This window comes from Muntiacus reevesi, chromosome 2 (genome assembly GCF_963930625.1).
Source record: "Muntiacus reevesi chromosome 2, mMunRee1.1, whole genome shotgun sequence".
In the NCBI taxonomy this organism is placed as follows: Eukaryota; Metazoa; Chordata; class Mammalia; order Artiodactyla; family Cervidae; genus Muntiacus; species Muntiacus reevesi.
The window spans coordinates 203285242-203308591 of record NC_089250.1 but is presented as its reverse complement, the minus strand read 5'-3'; the positions used below and the strand labels follow the sequence as shown (position 1 = coordinate 203308591).

Here is a 23350-nt window from a genome sequence, read left to right as displayed (position 1 = left end):
AGTGAACCCCCATGAAGTGGCAGATATTTTTAAACTGCTTAACTACCTGCTAGGAGGGCTTCCCTGGTGGCTCAGTGGTAAAGAATCTGCCTGCCAATGCAGGAGATGTGTGTTCGATCCCTGGGTTGGGAAGATCCCCTGGAGAAGGAAATGGCAACCCACTCCAATATTGTTGCCTAGGAGATCCAGACCAAGGAGACTGGTGGGCGACAGTCCATGGGATCGCAAAAAAGTCAGACACAGAGACTACAGAACAACAAAACCTGCCAGGCACCCAGTCGGTCCAATTCAACCCAAGGTCTCTGGTGGTCCTGCCTCATCCCAGCCCTCCAGGGCTACCCTGAATAGCATCTGCAGGGCTGGCGAGGCCCGGCCACTTACCAGGTGAGGGTGAGCGAGTCGGGGTGCCCGGCCCATGTCTCCAGGATGCAGGTGATAGTCTCCATATAATCGGTGTAGCAGACGAGGTTGGAGCAGCCCCAGGCTGGAGGGTCAGGGGAGACAGAGGCCTTGGTGGGGGGGTTGGGCGGGGGCTGCAGGGCTCACCACCCCCAACCCCTCCTTGAGAGCTGGATGGTGAAGGGAAGCAGGGGTCCCTGGGCCATGATGAATATGATGATTCAAGGGCCACTGAGATGAAGGACTGGGGCAAGGGGGGGTTCTTGCCACCTGAGAATTCTGTTTTTGAGTCTCCCAAAATTTTGAGGCTGGCTGTGAGGATGAGATTCCTAAACTAAGCAGGTCCCCACCCTGGGCTCTCTCCACAAGCCCCGTGTCCAGACACCAGCTCATCATCCTTCCTGGCCAGCCGTCCTCTCAAGGTGGCACATCCTGAACGCCCAAGATGCCAGATGAATCTGCACATCCCACAAGAGGGATTCATGCAGCCAATGAGAGACAAGGAGGAGCCTTCTATTCCCCTGCAGTTGGTCTCAGACAGGACAAAGACCTCGGTGACCTGGAAGTGCACTGAGGGAGCAAGAAGGCTTCAGAAAACTGAGAAGCCCTTGAATTTATTTGCCAAAATGTATGTATCCTACTACCCAAAGCACCACCACCAAGGTGGCACAGGTCTGGCCCTCTCAGGCAATTTTTGGGGAAGATTTCATACTCTCCCACCTCCAATGTCAATTGCTTCACTTTGGTTCTAAAAACATGGGTCCAACCACAATTTAAATTTTGGTAAATGCTTGACAAAATCCACTTAAGTTTTAGTTCGGTTTTGTTTTGTAAGATCAAGCGCCAACACTACTATTCCCCCACCCCCACATCCCTACTATTTACCAGAAATCTGTTCCCCTTTTAAGTGGATTCATTCTTAGTGGCTTTTTCCTAGTTTTCCTTGACTAATGAAGATTCAGAGGATGGGAGTACATTCCTCCCAGGGCTCCGTCTAGCTCAGAAGCTGGTTTCGGGGCCAAGAACATTGTTGCTGGAAACAGCTTTTATTTCTAATCCCGGCACTATTTTATGGTCTTCCCTGGTGGCTCAGCTGGTAAAGAATCTGCCTGCAATGAGGGAGACCTGGGTTCGATTCCTGGGATGGGAAGATCCCCTGGAGAAAGGAAAGGCTACCCACTCCATTATTCTGGTCCGGAGAATTCCACGGACTGTATAGTCCATGGGGTGGCAAAGAGTCGGACACGACTGAGCGACTTTCACTCTCCTTTCCACCATTTTACAGATGAGAATACTGAAGCTCTGATGCCTCCTGTCTCTCTCTTTGGTCTGGGCTGATGAAACCCAGGAAAGGCAGAAGCTAATCTCTGCTGGTCCTTTACATCCGCACACATGGCAGACATTGCTAATCAATCACAGCACTCTCCAGTGGGTGTGGCCTCAGAATCCTCCGCACAGTTGAGAAGGCTTCCGGCAGACATTAGCAAAGGATCTGAGATGTGGAAACCAATCCTATTCTAGGAGGAGGTGTCCTTTGCGGAGGAACGCAGGCCCTGTCGGTGGGCACGGAAGGGCGAGTTCAGATAATTTGTGGAGAAAAGAGGACAGATTTGGGCAGGACCCAAACCCATGTGGCCGTGTCCTCTCTGGGTTCATATCCTGGTTATTCTCTCTCAGGGCTCCGGCGCTTGGAGGGGAGCTGCCATTCCTGGGTAAGCTCGAGGCCACCAAGGGATGGCTACTGTTGTTCAGCCACTAAATCACGTCCAACTCTTTTGCGATCCCGTGGACTGTATAGCCCTCCAGTTTCTCTGACCATGGGCTTTCCCAGGCAAGAATACTGGAGTGGGTTGCCATTTCCTCCTCCAGGGGATCTTCCCGACCCAGGGGTCGAACCTGGGTCTCCTGCATTGGCAGGCAGGTTCTTTACCACTGAACTACCTGGGAAGCCCTTACCAAGGGACAGTGAGTGAAGCTGCTCAGTCGTGTCCGACTCTTTGCCACCCCATGGACTGTAACCTACCACACTGCTCCATCCATGGGATTTTCTGGAGTGGGTTGCCATTGCGTGTCTCAAACTTGGAATGAAACACTGAGAAGGGGACAGCAGTCCCAGAAACTAGCATGGAGGCGGCATCAGGGACCAGAAGGAGTAAAAACCCAATCACCTGGTCAGTACCCTGAACCCTGGGCAGAGAGCCCCAGGGCCACTCTCCCTCCACCCCCACCCCCACCCCACAGGGTTATCACAGCATGTGGGAGGCAGTGGGTACCATGGAAAGTGGACATGTGACGTGGACACGTGACTCACGACACCTCCGAATCCCTGTTAGTAATCTGGGGACACTGGCCCCTTGAGGGGTGTGTGTGTGGAGGTGTTTAGATGCTATCATGATGGGGCAGTCCACGCCGCCTGCACGAGGCACTCAGCCAGTAAAAGCAGTTAAGACCACGGGAATCGGCAGATTTGGGAACCGATCCCAGCTCCGCAACTGCCTGCCTGTGTGGCCATGGACCTGCCCCCGCCCCCTCTCTAAGCCTTAGCTTCCTCAGCTGAGGACTGGGCATCAGGGCCGTAGGAACTTCACAGGCTGCTCAGCGGCGCCTGGGACACAGGAGAGGCTTGGAACTTATGCCCGCATGGTGACAAGCGGCAGCGGGTGACCTAAAGGCCCTTTAGAGCCAGGGCTGCTGACCACTCAGAAAGGAATAACAAAGGAGTCTGACATCTGTTTCCTGACGGAGCTATTTGAAGCTCTGGGTCTTTCGGTAAAAACCGGAGAGAAATGCCCATGAGTCAGCAGAGCCGCGGCAGAGGGCACCCCCGCCCTGCCCCCAGTCCAGCCCCTGTTTGAGCCTGTATGCTGTGTCCTGCCTCCTCCAGCCAGGCTTTCTGGATCTCTCAGCCCCAGCTCTGCCCCCAAGTCTTAACTCCTGCCCTCTCCCAGCTCAGCGCTTAACATCTCTGGGGAATATCAGTGCCAGCAGTGGACCCAGGGATTGTTGAAAACCATCTCCTAGGAGATGAGGAAAAACTGAGGTTAGACCACAGGCAGGACTTCCTCCCTCCAAGAATTGGGAGCTGGCCAAGGCAGAGAGCCATGGAGATAAAGGATGAAGTCTCTCATCCTCCCCCCGACTCAGCCTCCGCAGTCAGTGAGACCTGGAGACCCAGGACGGTGGGCTAGACCACGTGGGACTTGCGTGAACCCCTTCTGGATGGTGGAGCTCTCTGGTTGGATGGGTTCTGGTTGATGCAGAGAGGGCTACTGCACCTGTGTCAGCTGTAAGTGAAAGGATGCTACAGGCTCCGGCCCTCTAGCCCTGCCCTGCAGCCTACAAAGCCAGCGCGGCCGCTCCCTACCTGCAGAACTCGGGGCAGCTACCTACCTCCCTGGAGCATTAGCAGGAGCAAAGTTGCAGTCCAGGCACTTGGCATGCTGCCTCCCGGAGCCTGGAAGAGACACACAGTGAGAGGGTGAGCCTGGGGTCTAGAGACCTCGGGACCCTGGACAGCCCCACTCTGGTCCGCATCCCTCCTTTGGAAGACTTGCCTCTGAGTTTCTTGGATTTGTTTATGAAAACAACAACAACAACAAGTGTTTGAGGAGCCCGTGGCTGCTCCCAAGCGTTCCTGTCCTTTAGAAGTGGCCGATCTGCACCCCCAGGGTCCCTCTCCACTTCTCCCCCGCCTTCTTCCTGGGCACAGTCACAAGTGAGAGGGGGATGGAAAGGGGGAGGAGCTCGCTATTCAGAGATTCCGATAAACCTGTTGCTGTAGCACGATGTGTCTGTATTTATCCATCTAGATAAGAAAGGGGAAAGTGGTTTGGAAAGTTGTATTTGATAAGCAGTGATATTTCCTTCCCATGAAATCCCCATGTTGATGTTAGCCCAATTACTTGGCTTCTTGTTGCTCTTGTTCAGTTGTGTCTGATTCTTGGCGACCCCATGGACTGCAGCACACCAGGTTTCCCTGAGCTGGCTTCTCATTGAATAACAAATCCAAGATTAGACCACAAAGGAGACCACTACCTAATACTAAGATAAGCTTAGCCTGATAACTCAACCACAGAGCCTGCCTGGGTGAGCCCCCCCAGGAAGCACCAGGGAACTCAGCCTGAGCGCATGCAGGCACCGTGGACTCCCTGATCTGCGTGAGATGGAGAAGAGAACTCTTTGGAGGCCCGAGTCAGCCTGTCCAGGAAAAGCAGACTTTGGTACCCTGGGCAGAGAAAAACTCACCAGGCTGGCACTTTGCCAGCTGCACCCTCAGTTCTGTGTCTGCGTGGGAAGGTACCAGTCAGAGCCTGCTTACATGGCTTGCAGGATCTTATTTCCCTGACCAGGGATTGACCCAGGACTCATAGCAGGGAAAGCATCAAGTCCTAACCACTGGCCCACCAAGGAGTTCCCTCCCCAATACACTTTAAAATGAATAACATCACTGTTCAAATAAAATAATGTTGGCACAGATAGTATTTAAATCTGCTTTAAGAAGTTCTGCTCGTGCCTGGCTCCACACCCTGGAGGAGTCTGATCATCACGCTTTAGGGATCTGGCTTCCCGTTAGAGAAGATGGAGTGTGTGTCTGCCCTTCACTGGTGTATCCACATCTCTGACTCCAGCCTCAGCACAGGGCCTGGCATGGCTCTGTCCACATTGCTCCCAGTGGCTCCATCTGGAGACAGAGGAAAAAGCACAAGAGCCTTTGCCAGTTTCAAGGTCCCTCATTCCTCAGCTTTGCATCAATGACAAACAAGCCCCTGGGGAAGGAGGGGATGTTTCTGCTGCTTCTGTCTTCCGGGCATCTCTTCTCCTTTTACGAACAGCCCCTCAAACTGAAGCTGACTTGAACCAGGGTGTGCACTCAATCCAGCCCTGACCAGGAAAGCACTCCACCCACCTGGTCAAGTGAAGGGATCAGACACAGAAACCAACCCAGGCAAGGCCAATGAGAGCCATCTTGGAATTTCTTCTAGAACTCTATTAAGAGGTAATCTTTTGGGAGCCTGCTAGAAGCTGGTAGCTATCTTTGTCATCTCTTGGTGGTGGTGGTTTAGTCGCTAAGGCATGTCCGACTCTTGTGACCCCAAGGGCTGTAGCCTGCCAGGCTCCTCTGTCTATGGAATTCTCCAGGTCAGGAATACTGGAGTGGGTTGCCATTCCCTTCTCCATTGTCATCTCTTAGAGAAATGTCAGTCCTGAAAAATACAGATCCAGAGTCCCCATGGCAGCACTTGAGGACCTGGATCCAGCTATACCTGATGTCCACACCTGGATTTGACATACACCAAAACCCCCTACCTATTTGGTAGAATTATTTTTTCTGTGGCTTGCCATCTAAGATAACTGAAACAGTGGAACAGAACACAGAGCCCCAAATTTGTGGCCAGAGCATCTTGGAGCAAATAATAGCTTTTCTCTGGCTTTTCTAGCTCTCTGACCTCAGTTATCATCTCTAAACTGGGGACAGGAATGCACACGGCACCTGGCAGTTAAGAAGAGTCAGTGGGAAAGCAGACGCAGCAGTGCTCTGTGAACCGTAAAGTGCTGTCCAAGGGGGCTGGGTTCTTGCTCTTCCTGGCCAGTTGCTCCGAATTGCTCAGCAGTCCCCAGCATCCCAGGCCCCTTCATGTCTCCCTGCCATTGCATGAGACAAGTTCCTGTGCTGAGTCTGCTTTTTAGACACCTCCCCCGCCACCCCACTCAATCTTCATGGCCCACCTGCTCTATCCCTGCATCCATGAAGCTATGCTGGAATGTTCTAGAACTCCTGCCACTTACTGCCTTCAAGGTTCTCACCAGTGCTGTGAGCTACTTGCTGTTTCTCTTTACCTGACCTCACAGTTTTTGCTCCAATAAACATCTCAAAATGGAAAATCAAACCATCAGCAGGTACATGCATGTGTGCTCATTTGCTTCAGCCGTGTCCAAGTCTTTGTGATCCTATGGACTATAGCCTGCCAGGCTCCTCTGTCTGTGGGATTCTCCAGGCAAGAATACAAGAGTGGGTTGCCGTGCCCTCCTCCAGAGGATCTTCCCAACCCAGGGATTGAGCCCATGTCTTCTGCATTGCAGGCGGATTCTTTACCACTGAGTCATCAGGGAAGCCCTCCTTCAACAGGTGACTAGTATGAAATGGAGAGGCAGTATGCACCACAGTGGTTAAAATACAGACTTGGGGCCAGCCTTCCTCAGTTTAAATCTCAGCACTGCCATTTATATACTGTGTGACCTCAGGGAGTTTACTTAACCTTTCTGGGCCTCTGAGTCCTCATTTGTAAAATAGAGATATTAATAACTTACATCATAGAGTTCTTGGGAGAACTGTCAGTGTTTTTAAAGCATTTGGAACAGTGCCTGGCATATTAGTAGGTATTGTATAAATGTTTCTTAAACAAACTAACCTACTCACCATGAAACAAAATGCAATGAAATGTAAAACCTGAATACAAGGAAATCAAAAGAGAGAAATTGAGTTTTAGCAAGACACTATTCCTTGCTTAAGACTCTGATGAGTTGGAGATCTAGTTTGTCTTTGTTTAAAAAGGGAGATTAAAGAGTATCAGAGAGAGGTGTTGAAGACATACTAGCATCAAACTGAGATTCTCCCCTCTCCCCTAACCCCGCCACCTCGCCAACATCAGAGGAGTCAAAGAAATTTGAAAAGGGTCTCACTCTCTCACTAGGGGGTCCAGGGATATTTAAAACCATGTAAAACAAGCCACTCGTGTTCTGAGAACCATCAGCCTTGAATGATGAAGTCTTCAAGTCATCTCCTCTGGTTTCCATGGCACTGAGTACAAAGGCCTTCCAGTCCCATGGCCCTTCCTGCCCTGAATCCATCCCTTCATGGGGCTTCCTGCTCAGCGGACTCCTGAGGGCAACGGCTGCTTACTCCCCAGGTGCACCCCGACCCGCAGGGGTGCTTCCTGAGTGAAGGACAGAGGGTAGCCTGCAGCCTCCTACAGAGCAGTAAAGAACACCTGGCTTAGATCTGCCAGGTGCCAGCCTTGTGACGCTGGGCAAGTTCCTGGCCTCTCTGATTCTGTTTTCTCATCCTTGTTGCAGGCACTAAATGCATGAGTACATATGAAGTCCTCGAGCACAGTCCTGGATGGGATAGAGCCCTAAAGAAGTGCTTATCCACAGGGCTCCAGTGCCTAGAAATGATTTCTGAGGTTGTGGTCATTCAGACTAAAAGTTGGCCAAATTTCAAGATAGTCTGGGGATGTGGAGCAGACTCGGGGGAGGAAGTCAGATGGAAGCAGGTGCTATGGAGAATTCAAAGTGCTTAACTTCACAGTCAACGGGGAAATGCAAATGAAAACCACAATAACATGCGATTTTAATTTTATCAGATTAGTAAAAACTGAAAGTCTGACAATATCACATACTGCTGAGGACGTGGCGTAATGGGAACTCTCATTTATGGCTAGTGGAAATGTAAATTAATACAACTGGTCTGGAAAACAGTGTGGCATGGTCTAACAAACTTGAACAAGTATTTGCCCTAAGATCCAGCAATTTCACTGTGAGGTATGCTACTGATGAAACACTGGCACATGTGCACAAGAAGCCGAGGCAGAAATGTCTATAACAACATTGACTTAAATATTGAAAAACTGGAAACAACCTAAATCTCCGTCAGCAAGAGAATGGAAAGATAAACTATGGTGTAATCACCCAATGTGAAAATGAATCATAGCTTCACACAACAAAGCAAATGACTCTTACAGAAAAAACAAAAACAAAAAACGAACCAACCATAAAAAAAAAAAAGAGCAAATGACTCTTTCTGAAGAAATAGAAAAGTGAGTTAGAAAAGAACACAGGCATAATAACGCTATCTATGTCACACTTTTGAGACACCTCAGGCATGTCCGACTCTTTTTGATTCCATGGACTGTAGCCTGCCAGGCTCCTCTGTCCATGGGATTTTCCAGGCAAGAATACTGGAGTGGGTTGCCATACCCTCCTCCAGGGGATCTTCCCAACCCAGGGATCAAACCCCAGTCTCCTGCGGCTCCTGCATTGCAGGTGAATTTTTACTGCTGAGCCACTGGGAAAGCCCATGTGTCACACAGCACCATGTAAAGCAGCTCTATATATTGTCTCGCTGAATATCCATGTGTCCTGAATATACAGAAAAAACCCAAGGGGATGAGAAACATCAAACTTTGAAGAATGTGAACTAGGAGGGAATGTGATGAGGCAGGGGTCTTCAGGGGTCTCAACAGTTTGGTAAAACTGAGTGAATGGTGTTGATTATATTTTCCTTTATACCTTTTTACATGTCCAAACTCATAACATTTTAAATGTAAGTGAATTATAAAATAAAATATGAAAGGACACTTTCACTTCTGGCTATGATGAAGTAGTTGGTAACTGATTAACCCTGTTACTAAAACAACTGCTAAGCAGGAGCTGGGGAAAAAAAAAAAACTATTAGAAAGCATGAGAAAGCAACCAAGTGAGATAGTGCTTTGAGAGGCCAGAGTGCCAAAGAGAAGGAAAATTCTCTGCATGCAATGTCCCCTTAAATAATTTGCCAAATCATTGCATTCCAAGAAACCTAGCAGAAAGCATCTGGTAACAGGCTAAAAAAACTAAGAAGAGATTTTGTCAGTTTCACAATGCTAAGGAGAGAATCAAAATTTAAGAAAAATGGGCCCTGATAAATACCCAGTTATTCAGAAAAAAAAAAGATGCCTTGGGAATCAGACAGAAATCAGAAATAGTTTAGCCTTTACTGCATCAAGATGATCTGCCTATATGCTATATGTCTGCTAGGGAAAAAACAAAACAAAACAAAACACAAAACCTATCCGGAAAAACTTAGCTTCATCTAAAGCCTCCATACTTTTCATACAGAATGTCCAGCATTGAATTAAATTGACAGGACAAACCAGAGAACAGTTCCAAATGACCAAAAGCCAAGAGGAAAAAACAAAACCAGAAACAGACACATAAGTGATTATTAGACAGAATTTAAAATAACTGTGATTGGTCTTCCCTGGTGGCTCAGGGGTAGAGAATCTGCCTGCCAATGTAGGAGACTTGGGTTTGATCCCTGGGTAGGGAAGATCCCTTGGAGAAGGGAATGGTACCCACTTCAGTACTCTTGCATGGGAAATCCCAAGGACAAAGGAAGCTGGCAGGCAATAGTCCATGGGGTCGAAAAAGAGCTGGACATGACTTAGGAACTAAACAACAACAACAATGATCAATGTGTTCAATAATTCTACCAGAAATATGGAATCTATTTAACAGCAGAAACTCTAGAGCTGAAAGACACAATAATTGAGATTTATAAGAACTTAACAGATGGATTTAACAACAGATTAAAAAATCAGAAGAGGGGACTGGTTAACTGAAAGACTGGTAGAAGATAATCAGATTGAGGCATGCAGAGAAACAAATGTTTAAAAATACAGTAGAGATAAGAAGAGATATATGAGACATTGTGAAAAGGTCTAACATAAATGTATTTGGAGTCAAGGAAAAGAGGAAAGAGAAAAATTTACAAGCAATGGTAGAGAAACTGATTAAGAATTTTTCAAAGCTAACAAGAAACTTTAAGCTATAGATTCAAGGAGTTCTATAACCACCCTTCCCCCCAAACAAATACAAAGAAAACCACATCTAGGCACATAATAGAAAAACAATTTTAAAAATTTAAGACAATTATATACTTAAAATCCAATTTAGAATGTTATATCCAGCAAATGATATCCTTCAGAAAAAGAAGGCAAGCTCAATATGATAAAGGAATCTACTAAAATCCCTTAACTTACAATGAAAAACTGAAAGCTTCCCCTCAAAGATCAGAAACAAGACAAGGATGTCCACTCTCATGACTTTTATTAAATAAGGATGTCCAGGGCTCCCCTGGTAGCTCAGTGGTAAAGAATCCACCTGCCAGTATAGGAGACATGGGTTAGATCCCTGATTTGGGAAGATCCCACATGCTGTGGAGCAATTAAGCCCATGCACCACACCTATTGAGCTTGTGTCCTAGAGCCCAGGGGCCACAACTATCGAAGCCCTCATGTCCTAGATCCCGTGCTACACTGCAAGAGAAGAAGCCCACCCACCGCAACTAGAGAATAGTACACACTCACTGCACCTAGAGAGAAGCCCATGCAGCAACAAGGAGCCAGCATAGCCAAAAACAAATAGATAAATTTAGAAAACAAAAACCAGAGATATCCACTCTCATATCCACTCTCACTGTACTGAACGCTTTGGTTCTAGCCCAGGCAATCAGACAAGAAAAAAAAACATAAGACATCCATATTTGAAAGAAAGAAGTAAAGCATTTCTGTTTGCAGATGGTATGATCTTGTACATGCAGCATCTGAAAGAATCCACACTAAGAAAATAAAATGAAACAAGGCAAACAACCAAACAAAAACGATTCCCGCTAAATTTTCTAGGACTACAGAGCAGTCTTTAAAATACATGGTGTTCATCCAACCGGACAGTCACATGAAATAGAATGAAATTGGACTCCTATCTCACACCATATGTGAAAATCAACTCAAAATGGATCAAAGACCTAGTACAAAGTGGTAGAATTCCATCTTAAGATAAAATATAGGAGTAAGTCTTCAGAACCTTGAATTCCACCAAAAGCACAAGCAACTAAAGGCAAATATATTGACGGATTTCAAATTTTAAAACTGTTGTGCTTCAAAATACACTTTCAAGAAAGTGAAAAGATAGAGGCTTCCCTGGTGGTCCAGTGGTTAAGAATCTGCCTTGTAATGCAGAGGATGCGGGTTCAATCACTGTTCAGGGAACCAAGATCCCACATGCTAAGGGGCAACTAAGCGCGAACACCACAACTAGGGAGTCTGTGCGCCCCAGCGGAAGAGCCCACGTGACACATGAAGATCCCGCGTGCGGCAACTAAGATCCGACACAGCTAAATAAATAAATAGTGAAAGGACAACATGTGAAAGTGAAAGTGAAGTCCCTCAGTTGTGTCTGACTCTTTACAACCCCATGAACTGGAGCCCGCCAGGCTCCACCATGTATGGGATTTCCCAGGCAAGAATACTGGAATGGCTTGCCATTTCCTTCTCCAGGGGATCTTCCCATCCAGGAATGGAACCCAGGTCTCCCACATTGCAGGCAGATTCTTTACCATCTGAGCCACCAGGGAAACCCTCGTGAGTGAAAGTCGGTCAGAGCTGTCCGACTCTTTGCGACCCCATAGACTATACAGTCCATGGAATTCTTCAGGCCAGAATACTGGAGTGGGTAGTTGTTCCCTTCTCCAGGGGATCTTCCCAACCCAGGGATCGAACCCAGGTCTTCCGCACTGCAGGCAGATTCTTTACCAACTGAACCACTAGGCAGTATGGGAAAAATACTTGCAAACCATATATTTGTTAGTGTTCATAATATATAAGGAACTCTGAAGGTCTAAAAGCCAACCCAATTTTAAACTGTGTGAAAGATTTGAATAGATGTTTCTCCAAGGAGATATACTAATGACCATTAAACACATGAAAAGATGCTCATCATCATTAGTCATTGGGGAAATGCAAATAAGGACCACATGCGGTACCACTTCACACCCACTAGACGGCTATTTTTAAAAATGGAAAATAAAAAACGTGGGTGAAGATGTAAAGGTGGAACGCTCACACATTGCTAATGGGAATGTACAATGGTATAGCCACTATGCAAAACCGTTTGACGGTTTCTCCACTAGTTAATATAGTGTGACCACATGACCAAGCAATTTGACTCCTAGGCATATAGGGAAAAGAATTTAAAACACATATTCACAAGAAAGCCCTTCTACACAAGTGTTCATAGCAGCATTGTTTATAATAGCCCTAAACTGAAAGCAACTCTAATGTTCATCGGTTGATGAATGGACAAACAGAATGTAGACTGCACAGACAATGGAATATTATTCCACCATCAAAATGAATCAAGTACTGATACATGTTAAAGCATGGGTGAACCTTTAAAATTTAAAGTAAAGAATTCAGACACATGAAGCCACATATTGTATGATTCTATTTATATGAAATGTCCAGAGTAGGCAAATCCATAGATAGGTAGTATATTCGTGGTTGTCGGGGGCTGAAACTTGGGAGGGACGGGGAATAGGGATTGACTGTTAATGGGCATAGCACTTTTCTGGAGAAATAAAAATGTTCTGCAGTTAGATAGTGGTGATGATCAGATGACTTTACAAATATATTAAAAAACTACTTAATTGTGCACTTCAAAAGAGTGCATTTTATGGTATGTGAATCAGACCTTAATTACAAACATTTTTAGATAAAGGCAAAATAAAACTTTACTTTTCATAAAAAAAAATAAGCTGAGAGAATTTGTCACCTGTAGATCACCATCAAATGACATACTAAAGTGAATTTCGGGGGCAAAACAAAAATAATCTCAGATGGGAAGTAATTTACTATAGGAAGGAATGAAGAGCAATAGAACATTAAAAATATAAATGAATATTAATTAATGAAAATAATAATGTTAATGTCTTATGAAGTTTAAACTATATGCAGAATGAGAATATTGGGTTGGCCAAAAAGATCATTCAGATGTTATGGAAAAACTCCAACAACCTTTTTGGCCAACTCAATACATTATCATGATTATTAAATATAAGAAGAGATGAACAAAGATAAAGGTCACTGTATTAAAAAAAAAGTCACTGTATTGTCTGAAAAGTGATAAATGTACTAACATAAGGTGTCCATGGAATTCTCCAGGCAAGAATACTGGAGTAGGTTGCCATTTCCTTCTCCAGGGGATCTTCCCCATCCAGGGATCAAACCCGGGTCTCCTGCATTGCAGGCAGATCCTTGACCATCTGAGCCACCAGGGAAACCCTTAGTATAAAGTCGACTTCAAAAAATTCAAGTATGCATGCTATAATCTCCACTGAAAGAGTTGCAAAAGAAAGTATAACAAACTAATAGGAAACACAAAACAATAATTTTAAAAACTTTATTCATTTAGAAAATGGGACAAAGAAGAAGAAAAAGGAACAAAGAATAGATAAGACAAAAGAAAAACAAGTAGTAAGAAGGTATACTTAATCCCAAACACATCAGTATTTTTAATAAAATGTAAATGAAGTAACCACAAATTAAAGACCTAACCTTGATATCAATACTTTAAATTAAAATAAAGTAAAAATTATAGTTTAATCTCTCTCACAAATATACATACAAAAATTATAAGCAAAATATTAAGTCAGATCTGATGATATTAATATATACAAATGTATTATACATCATTATTACATGAGATTTATTTCAAGAATACAAAGGCTGTTTGACATTTGGAAATCAGTAATCTGTTTTACCATATTAACAGAATAAAGAAATTCTATATGACAATTTAATAATTTTAATGTGACATTTAATAATTTGAAACACTTATTCATGATTTTAAAAACACTCTCAGGAAACCAGGAATAGAAAGAATTCTTTTGATCTGATGAGGAGCTCACAGTCACACATAAACACACACACAGAATACACACAGCTAACATCCCGAAACGTCAAATACTGAACACTTTATCCTCCAGTGCAAGGAAAAGACAAGGGTGTCTTGTACTGAAGGTCCTGTTCAACGCAATAAGGCCAGAAAAATAAATAAATTTATAAATATTAGAAAAGTATAAGGATTGGAATGATAAAAGACTGTCTTAAAAGTCCAAATAGTTGGTAAATAAACTGTTAGATAATAACTGTTAAGCAAGGGCAATGAATTTGAGACCAATATAAAAAATATATTGTATTTCTAAAGGTCAGCAGAGTTGACAAACCTTTGGCTAGACTAAGAAAAAGGGAAGATTCAAATAACTAAAATCAGAAAAGAAAGATGAGACATTACAACAGATGCCACAGAAGCAAAATGGATGATAAGATACAACTATGAATAACCCTATACCAACAAACTTGATAATGTAGAAGAAATGGATAATTCCTAGAAACATACAACCTACCAAGACTGACTTATGAAGAAATAAAAAGTCTGAACAGACCTCTATGTAGGTTGCAAAAGCAACAAAAGCAGAGAGAGAGAAGTGGGACTACACCATAACAAAAAGCTTCTGCATTCCAAAGAAAACCATTAATGAAGTGAAAAGGCAACTTACTGAGTGGGAGAACATATTTGAAAATCATATATCTGATAAGAGAATGTTATGCAAAATTAAAGACCTCATTCAATCTGATTTTAAAGTAAGCAGAAGATCTGAATAGACATTTTCAAGGAGAACATACAGATGGACAATGGGTTCATGAAAAATGTTCAACACCATTCATTACCAGGGAAATGCAAATCAAAACCAGAATGAGATTTCACCTGACACCTGCTAAAAACTGGCTATTATCAAAAAGACTTTAACAAATGTTGCTGAGGATATGAAGAAAAGGGCACACTCGTGCATTGCTGGTGGGAATGTATTAGGTGCGGCCACTATGGGAAACAGTTGGAGGTTCCTAAAAAAATTAAAAGTAGAACTACCACATGATCCAGCAATTCCACTTCTGGTTATATATCCAAAGGAAATGAAATCACTATCTCAAAAAGATACACTGCACCCTTATGTTCATTACTGTTTTATTGACTATAAACAAGATTGGAAACAACTTCTGTCCTTCGACAGGCGAATGGATGCAGAAGATGTGAAATGCACATACAATGGAATATTGTTCAACCGTGAAAAATAATGAAATCTTGCCATTTGTGGCAACATGGATGAACCTCGAGGGTATTGTGCTGAGTGAAATATGGAGTGAAATATGAAAGATGGAGAAAGGTAAATACAGTATGATCTCTCTAATGTAGAATCCAAAAATAATAGGTTTATAGATACAGAGAGAACTGGTTGATGTTTGCCAGAAGAAGTGTGTGGGGGTGGGAAAAATTGGTGAATAGAGTTGAAAGGTAAAAAGAAAAAAATATATGGTGCATTACTGAGCAAAAGCCACAATAAAAAAGAAGCAAAAGAAAAAAAAATTTAACATATGTGCTTGCAATGCATAAGTCCAAAGCGTCTTATTCAGTGTGGTTAAATTTCATGAACAGACTACTACATAAATTATATTTTTATACCAACATTGAGTATTGCATTTTATTCTAGCTTTACCTATGTCTTTTTGTTCAAAACGTATGTCAAAAATACTAAACACATGCTTTCAGCAATTTTATAAAGATTGAGTAATGCTGCAGAAACTAAAATATACTGACACTTGAATACAATTCATTTTCTCTAGTAACAATGACACATTTTTTAAAAATACTTATCTTTAGGGACTTCCCTGGTGGTTCAGTGGCTAAGACTCCAAGCTCCCCATGCAGGGGGCCTGGATTTGATCCTTGGTCAGGTAACTAGATCCCACATGCTGCAACTAAGAGTTCACATGCTGTAACGAAAGATCCTGCCTGCTCCAACTAAGACCCAGCGCAGCCAAATAAATAAAAAAATATTTTATTAAAAAATACTTAACTTTATATCACCGTCACTGAAACTAGAGAGAATTTAAAATTATGAAATAATCAACTATATAGAGGATATACATTTTAAATAGCAATGTATGATTCCGATAAGTTTATCTTTAAAAAATTGAATGTGGACTTCCCTGGCAGTCCAGTGGTTAAGACTTTGGGCTTTCACTGCAAGGGACTCAAGTTCAATCTCTGACTGGGGAACTAAGATCTCTCATGCACAGTGTGACCCAAAAGATGTTACATTAAGTAATTTTGTAGAAATTAGCTGATATGTGATTACCTATCAACATTCAAAGGCTAATTTGACCTCTATTTTGAGTCAACTGTTTCATCTTAAGAACTTCTAAGTCACACTGCAAAATTTATGTACTATTTTTTATTAAAAAAACTTTTAAGTATGGAGAAACAGTGAATGTGGTAAACAAATCATGCCTCTTGTGTCCTAGTATCTTTGCAGGTTGCTTTTCAAAAGGAAAATAAGTACTTGCACAATTACCTTATGCATAAGTCTAGAATCTATAAAAATATCCAGCAGGCAATAACAGATTAACATACTGAGGTGTCAGATAAATTGCCACATGTTGATGAAGATAGCTGGGTTGATGGAGAAGGCTACCTTCATTAAACTGGAATCTTTTTATTGTTCTCCAAAAATGGGACAATAATAAGTCACATTATAATTCCATTTTTTTCCAATGGAAATATCTTTTGAATTTAGAAAAGTTTCACTTATAAAAGACACAAACAAAAAGAGAAATTGAAAAAAAAAAGAGAATAGAAAAGAAGCTGAAATAGATTGTATCTACATCTGTATATAGTTTCTTTCATATAGTTATATTACACATTTTATATATTATATATAAATGTATAATATATAAAATTATGTCTATAATTCTATATAACATATAGAGAGAACTCCTACAAAGCAATTATAAATAAACTCAGGACTCATTTTTTTTTAAATGGACAAAAAGCTTAAGCAGACACTTCATAGAAGAGGACATCCAAACAGCCAAAAGCATGTTAAAAAGTGCTTAAAATCATTACTCATCAAAGAAATGCAAATGTATATCCCAATATGATAGCACTACACATCAACCCAGAATGACTAAAACAAACACAAAACAACTCCAAGTGCTAAAAAAGGATAGGAACTAATCAAAACTCTTAATCTCTATTCAGTTTTCTCTAAAGAATGTGAATTAGTACAATCACTTTGGAAACTTCTGCTAAACAGGAGACCCAAGAAGTCCTTTCCTAGATTATGCACCAAAGGGCAAAATATACATGTGCACAAGCAGACATATACCAGGGTGCTCACAGCAGCATTATTTACAACCTCCCCACACTGAAAAGAACCTAAGGTCTGGATTTCCCTGTTTCTTCTTTCACTCACTGATAATTCAGGAATGGGACCCCTTCAGATCCTCAAGCCGATCATAATTTCCAGTGTAACCCAGGTGGGGTCTGGGGCTTGAAAGTAAAAGGTGAGGGGAAAGTAAAACAGCTCGTTTCCCATAGGGACCGAGATGACGCGAGATGGGAGGAGAGGGACTCCCCAGCCGAGCCAGAAACAAGAGCCAACAGGTCGCCAGAAGGGGAAGTGTCAAGACTGAGGGACTTCCCAAGAAGGAACACAGAAGACAGGGCTTCCAGCCCATCACTGGTCTCCAAGGACTCCTGCCCACCTGCCCTTCCCGTGGCCTCCTCCCCAACCTCGTGCCTCCAGCTGCGGCTCCTCCCACCCGGTCCTCACCGTGACTCTCTGTGGCTCCCCATCGCACCTTCAGAGAAAGCCCTAAATTCCTTCGCTCAGCATCCCAAACATGTCAGCACGTGTCCCCCACAACCCCTCTGCCCCAGTCTTCATCCCGGACTCCGGGTACTCCAGGTTTCCGACACCTGGACCTCTTCACCACACCCCCGTGCATCTGGCTTCCTTCCACACCTTTGCACCTGCTGTTTCAGGCACCAGAACTCTGATCTCTCTGTCAGCTTCCTATTCAGCTTCAAAAGCCAGTTCGAATGTCATCCCCTTCATAATTCTTTGGCCTCTCCAAGGCATGTGAGTCACTCCTTCCTCTAGGGTCCATCCTTCCCCCAGAGCACACCACTCATGGTGTTTTTAGCAATATTCTGAGCAGTTTCTAGGCAAGAACCACATGTTTCTTGGTGACCACTGAATGTCAATGGCTAACCAGTGTCTGACACATAGTAGGTGCTCAAAGCACTCATTACATGAGTGACTAAATGCAAGAAAATGCTTTCTGGCCTTCCCTGGTTGTCCAATGATTAAGAATCTGCCTGCCAATGCAAGAGACATGGGTTCGATCCCTGGTCCGGGAAGATCCCACAACGCCGCAGGGCGGCTAGGCCCAGGAGCCACAACTACTGAGCTCACGTGCTGCAGCTACTGAAGCCGGAAAGCCCTAGAGCCCGCACTCCGCGGTAAGAGAAGCCGCCCAAAGAGAAGCCCACGCACCACAACCTGAGAGTAGCCACCGCTCACTGCAACTACAGAAAAGCCCGTGCAGCAGTGAAGACCCAGGCCAGCCCAAACTAAATAAAATTATAAAAGAAAGAAATCATCACAGAGGGACAGTGGGTTGCACAGGGCCACACAGTGAGTTTTTACTTAAAGCAGCGCTCTCAGGCTGGGGAAGAGCTCCAGCCTGGTGGCCCTGGAGCAGGAAGGAGGCTCGGCCCCTAACTCACAGTGGGACCCTGGGCTCGTCTTCCCTCTGGGCCTCAGTTTCCTCATCTGTAGAATGGGGACGCTCACTCTGGCCTAGACGAGGGAGCGTGAGGCTGGTGCCGGGCACACTGGAGCGTGTGAGTGATGGGAATTGCTTTTTTACATATTTGGGGGAGGGATGTGGTAGCAAAGGGCAGGTTGCTGGTGTCTGAGGACAGGTGTGCCGAGACCCTGGACCTGCAGCTTAGTCAGTAGCTGCTGAACACGAGGGGAAAGGCCTTCCCAGCCGGGGCCACCTCTCAGCCTGTAGACCCTTTAAGTCTGCCTGTCCCTCCCAGGTGGGCTGTGAACCCATGGCCACGCAGGTTCTCCAAGCCCAACCGGCCTTTCTCTACCGGAACGTCTCTAGCCTGCGCAACCTCTCCCAGCCGAGGTACATGCCCTGCTCCCAGCAAGTTCTTCCTGCCTGTGCCACCTTGATTTGCCCTCCACCATGCTAGGTGACCCCACCCAGACTGTGCCAGCTACCTCAGCTCCTGTAGCCCCACCTCACCCCAGCCCCATTCACCCCACCATGCCCCACCAGGAGAGGTTGGTTGCAAGGCAGAGGGAAAAAAAGGATGCTTTGCTCCATGGCTGTTTGAGGTCATGAGGTGGGGGGTGGGTGTGGGGCTGGCAACCTCCCCTTATGCTCGTCCTTGCCCAGCAAGCCCCCACCAGCCTGCCTGGCCCTGACCAAAGTAGACTGGGGGGTGCTGATTCATACTGAAGAAAGTCTGCAGGCCCTCATCCCAGGCTGCATCAAGCCCTCTTGGCAGATGAGGAAATAGAGGCCCAGAGAGGCCCAGAGGCTTGCCCAGTCACACAGCAAGGAGGGCCAGGGCCTGAGCAGGGAGCCAGGCTGGTGTATTTGCCCCACATCCCTCGGGACAACTGGAGTGGCCCGATCCTTCCTGGGGGCTGGGAGGACCAGCAGGCTGGGGGCTGGGTGGTGGGGGTGGGGGGTGGGGGCTTTGGCAGGTGTCCTGGCTACCCGAGGGCCCTCCGAGGGGCCTCTGCCCACACCCCGGGGAATATTTTCAGGTTGTTTCAGAAGTTCCAAGTTTACTCAGAGCTCTCATTTGAGCAGTGGTAAAAAGTCCCTTTGGCGGGGCGCCAGGGCGAGGAGTGGAGGCGGGGGCACCTGTGAGCCATGAAATGGGGGTGGGGCTCCTCTCCGCTCCCACGCTTCCCCTGCCCCTCTGGGCTGGTGTGCAGTGAGGGGCAAGGGAAGAAGAAGCAGGTGAGGAAGGGACTGTGATGAGGGGAAGACCCCTACTCCTTGAGGAAGTATTCCTTCCTATGTCTTCACAGTTTTCTTCCTTCTGCTTGTACATGACTCCCTGGGTGACCCTAGAAAACCTCCACCCCTCTCAGAGCCTCAGTTTTCCCATCTGAGAAAGGGGGGAGTAGAGTCATGATAAGAATTGTCATTCATTGAGGGCTGGGTATATGCCAGAAGATACACCAAGTGTTAATAACAAGTAATAATGAGGAAATTATTACCAATGATATTTAAAGTAAAACATAATAGCTACTATTTCTTGCGAGCCACTGCAAGGCTCTTTCCGCTCATAACTGCACTGGCTCTGTCTGAGTATCACTGAATCCCCAGGACCTAGGACAGTGTTCCAGAAACACATGTTGAGTAAAATCTCACAGCAAACCAAGATAGGCAATCTTATCTCTATATAACAGATAAGGACACTGAAGGTTCAGAGAGGTTAAGTGACTAACTCCAGGTCACAAAGGTACTAAGTAATGGAACTGGGACTCGAACCTAGGTCTGACCATTTCCAAAGCCCCAGATCACAATTGGCAGCATTAGTGAGCCAGATCCAAGGCCCCCCAGTGGACTGCAGAGACCTCCCAGCTGTGTGGAGAAGCCAGGCCATCATTCTGGCAATTCTGTAGGCACTGGCTTCTCTCACTGGGAGGAGGGATGCTCTTCCTTTCCTTTCATTCATGTATTTATGAGGGCCCAGGGCGGTTCTGATGCTGCAGATAAGCTGGTCCCACTCAAAGCTTCCAGTGGCCTGCTTTACCTGTTCTGTCTTCTCTTAAGCTGGCCCCCTCCTCCTGCAAGCCCCCTCCTCCTGCAAGCCCCCTCCCTCCATTTAGCCTCCAATCCCCACCTCTAACTCCCTTCTCTTCTTTGCTGGGCAGGTGGGAGCCTGAAGCACCTGGGATGCATCCTTCATCTCGTTCACCTGTCTCTCCTGGCCTGGGGTCTCAGCCACCTTCTAACATAAGGGCTCTTAGTTTCCTCTTCTACGAGGCTGTAAGGTTCTAGACTTCCTGCCAGGTGTGGGGCAGGCAGGACCAGGATTTCTGCTGAAACCTCCAGGGGAACAAGTGATCGAGGCTCCCCCTCTGGGGTCTGCCTAGCCCTCTTGATTCAATGCCCCACTCTCAGAAGGTGCCCCAGGTTATGGCTCTTGCTTTTTGCTATCCTGTCTAGCAGGTTGTCACCTTGGTCTTCCAAACCGAGCTCTGCATCTTACGGTCACAGCTATCTTGGCAAGCTTCTCTCCACTGAGCATCAGTCTCCTCGTCTGTGAAATGGGCTAAAAGAGGCCAGCAGCTTCACCTGGTGTCATGAGGATGATGGGAGAGCTTCACACGCCTGTCACATGCTGAGCGCCTGGGAGGACCACAACCCAGGGGGCTGAAGGAGGCAAGACTGCAGATTCCTGAGTATGTCACTGCACCTTCCATGACTCTTGGAAACTGGCCTTTCTCTTCCATGGGTTCCAGGCTTCTTATGAGGCAAATTCTCCCCCCTGGAAGGCCCCTAGACAACAGCCTTTCTATTTCACACCCTCAAATCCTCACAACCAGATCTATGAAGATGGAGCTGCCATTCTGCCCATTTCGCAGATGAGAAAACCGAGGCTCCATGATGTTAGAAAAAAGCAGAGAGACTCACTGAAGTTCACCCAGCCAGAAAGCCACATGGCTGGATGTTGAACCCTCCAGGTTTTCCCCCACTCTACCATGTGCTTCTAAAAGCCCCATGCTTTCCCCCTGGGGAAAGCATATGTTCCTCCCAGGAGGAACCCCTGACATTTAATGCCCTCTCCCCTGCCCTGGGTCCTCTGCATCCTAAGTTTCCCTCCAGGCGTCAACTCCCCCTCTGCCAAGAGCGTGTCTGCCTGTTCCTTCCTTCCCCCCTTTTTCTCAAGTCAAAATCCAACCCATTCTTCAAGGCTCAGCCTCCCCAAGCCGCCTCAGCCCACTCTCCTCTACACACAGAACCAGCTTGCCTCTCACCAGCTGCCCATCCCCTGTGTTTTCTTGAGAAAGTAGAGGAGACAGCGTGGAGGGTAGGACCAGCCTCCGAGTCACCTGCCCACCCAACTACGCAATGGTTGAGTCACCTTGGGAAAACCACTCTATTTCTCAGAGCCTCAGTTTTCAAAATGGGGACACCAACCCATCTTAAAGGATTTAGACAAAATAAAGGAGATAAAACACAGAACCTGGTACAAAGTCAATGCCTCCTCCCTGCCGCACACTGACCTGATCACAGTCATGCCCACCTCTGCCCAGCTCAGCTGCCCAGAACCACGGTGATGATCACATCATGTTCAGTCTGGAAACAGCATGCGCTCCCCAGCCCCTGCCTTTTGAAGGCTTCTTTCCACCAGCTCAGGGGATCATTTCAGCCATGCCTCTGCCTCTGTGTCCCTGGGGCCTCCCGTGGATCTACAGAAAGGCACTCCAGTCACCCTGAGCTGGGCCGAACAAGAGGCTCCAGCTTAACTTTGCTGGTCTTACCGTCCCCAGGTGTGATGAGGGCACAGGACGTCCTCCCCGGCAGAGGAGGTCCCCTCCCCGCCTGCCCCCAGAGCGGTGGCTGGAGATGAGTTACCTGCTGTTCTACTTCTTTATCAGAAATCCATTCTCTCTGGGCTCCGGGCAGTCCGGTGGGCTCCCAGGGGTGGCAGCTGGGCTTGGTGTCAGGGGGATGGGGAGGGGAATGGAGGTCTGGGAGAAAGGCAGGGGTCTAGGGTGGGAAGCTGCAACCTGCCCCGAGCCACCGATCAGACAGCGCCCGACCCGTCACCCCCGCGGATGGCAGGTGGGCTCCGGGCAGGCGGGCCAGGCAGAGGCAAAGGCGACCATCAGTTACATCCCAAAGAGGTCACACGGGAACAGAAGGCTGAGGCTGCGGGACAGGGGCCGATCCGCTGCACCGGGGGTGAACAGAGAGCAGATCAGGGCTGCGGCCACGCGGACAGACAGAAATCAAGCGAAACAGGCGGCTGGCCAGCCAGGCAGACAGGCAGGCAGGCAGGCGCAGGCAGACAGACAGCTGCGCGGCTGTCAGGCACACTCAGGAAGAAGCGGGCAGACAGTCAGACCCCGAGCCCTCAGTCACTCGGCAGAGACGCCGGCGGGTCCGCCAGAGGCGGCGCCTGCCGTCGGAGCCCCAGCCGCGTGCGCAGGGTGGGGAGGAACCGGAGGATGTGGTGAGCCGCTCCTGCAGGCCCCGCCCACGGAGCGGCCGGCTCCGCCCCCGGGGAGGGAGAAAGGGGTGGGAGGGGGCCGGGCCCCGGGTGGGAGGGGGCCGGGCCCCCGGCGGCAAGGTCCACTGCTCCCCAACGGCCGCCTGTTAGCAAGACATTTAGGGCCACCGGGGTGCTGTCTGCCTCCCTCGGACGGTGACATCACCCCCGCAGGCCTCACGGTCTTGACCTT

The 23350-nt window shown here is 46.6% G+C and overlaps 1 protein-coding gene across 1 annotated transcript in view; it reads right to left on the bottom strand.

Moving 5' to 3' along the window:
- Positions 1-23041, bottom strand: part of IL21R (interleukin 21 receptor) — a 33910-nt gene extending 10869 nt beyond the window's left edge. Inside the window, exons 1-3 of the mRNA XM_065920330.1 lie at positions 22521-23041; positions 3790-3853; positions 382-484 (exon numbers count right to left, since the gene is read on the bottom strand). Of these exons, the coding sequence (XP_065776402.1) occupies positions 382-484; positions 3790-3838 (152 nt within the window). The 5' untranslated portion in view covers positions 3839-3853; positions 22521-23041. The remainder of the gene's footprint in view (positions 1-381; positions 485-3789; positions 3854-22520) is intronic.
- Between the last annotated feature and the right edge of the window lie 309 nt (positions 23042-23350).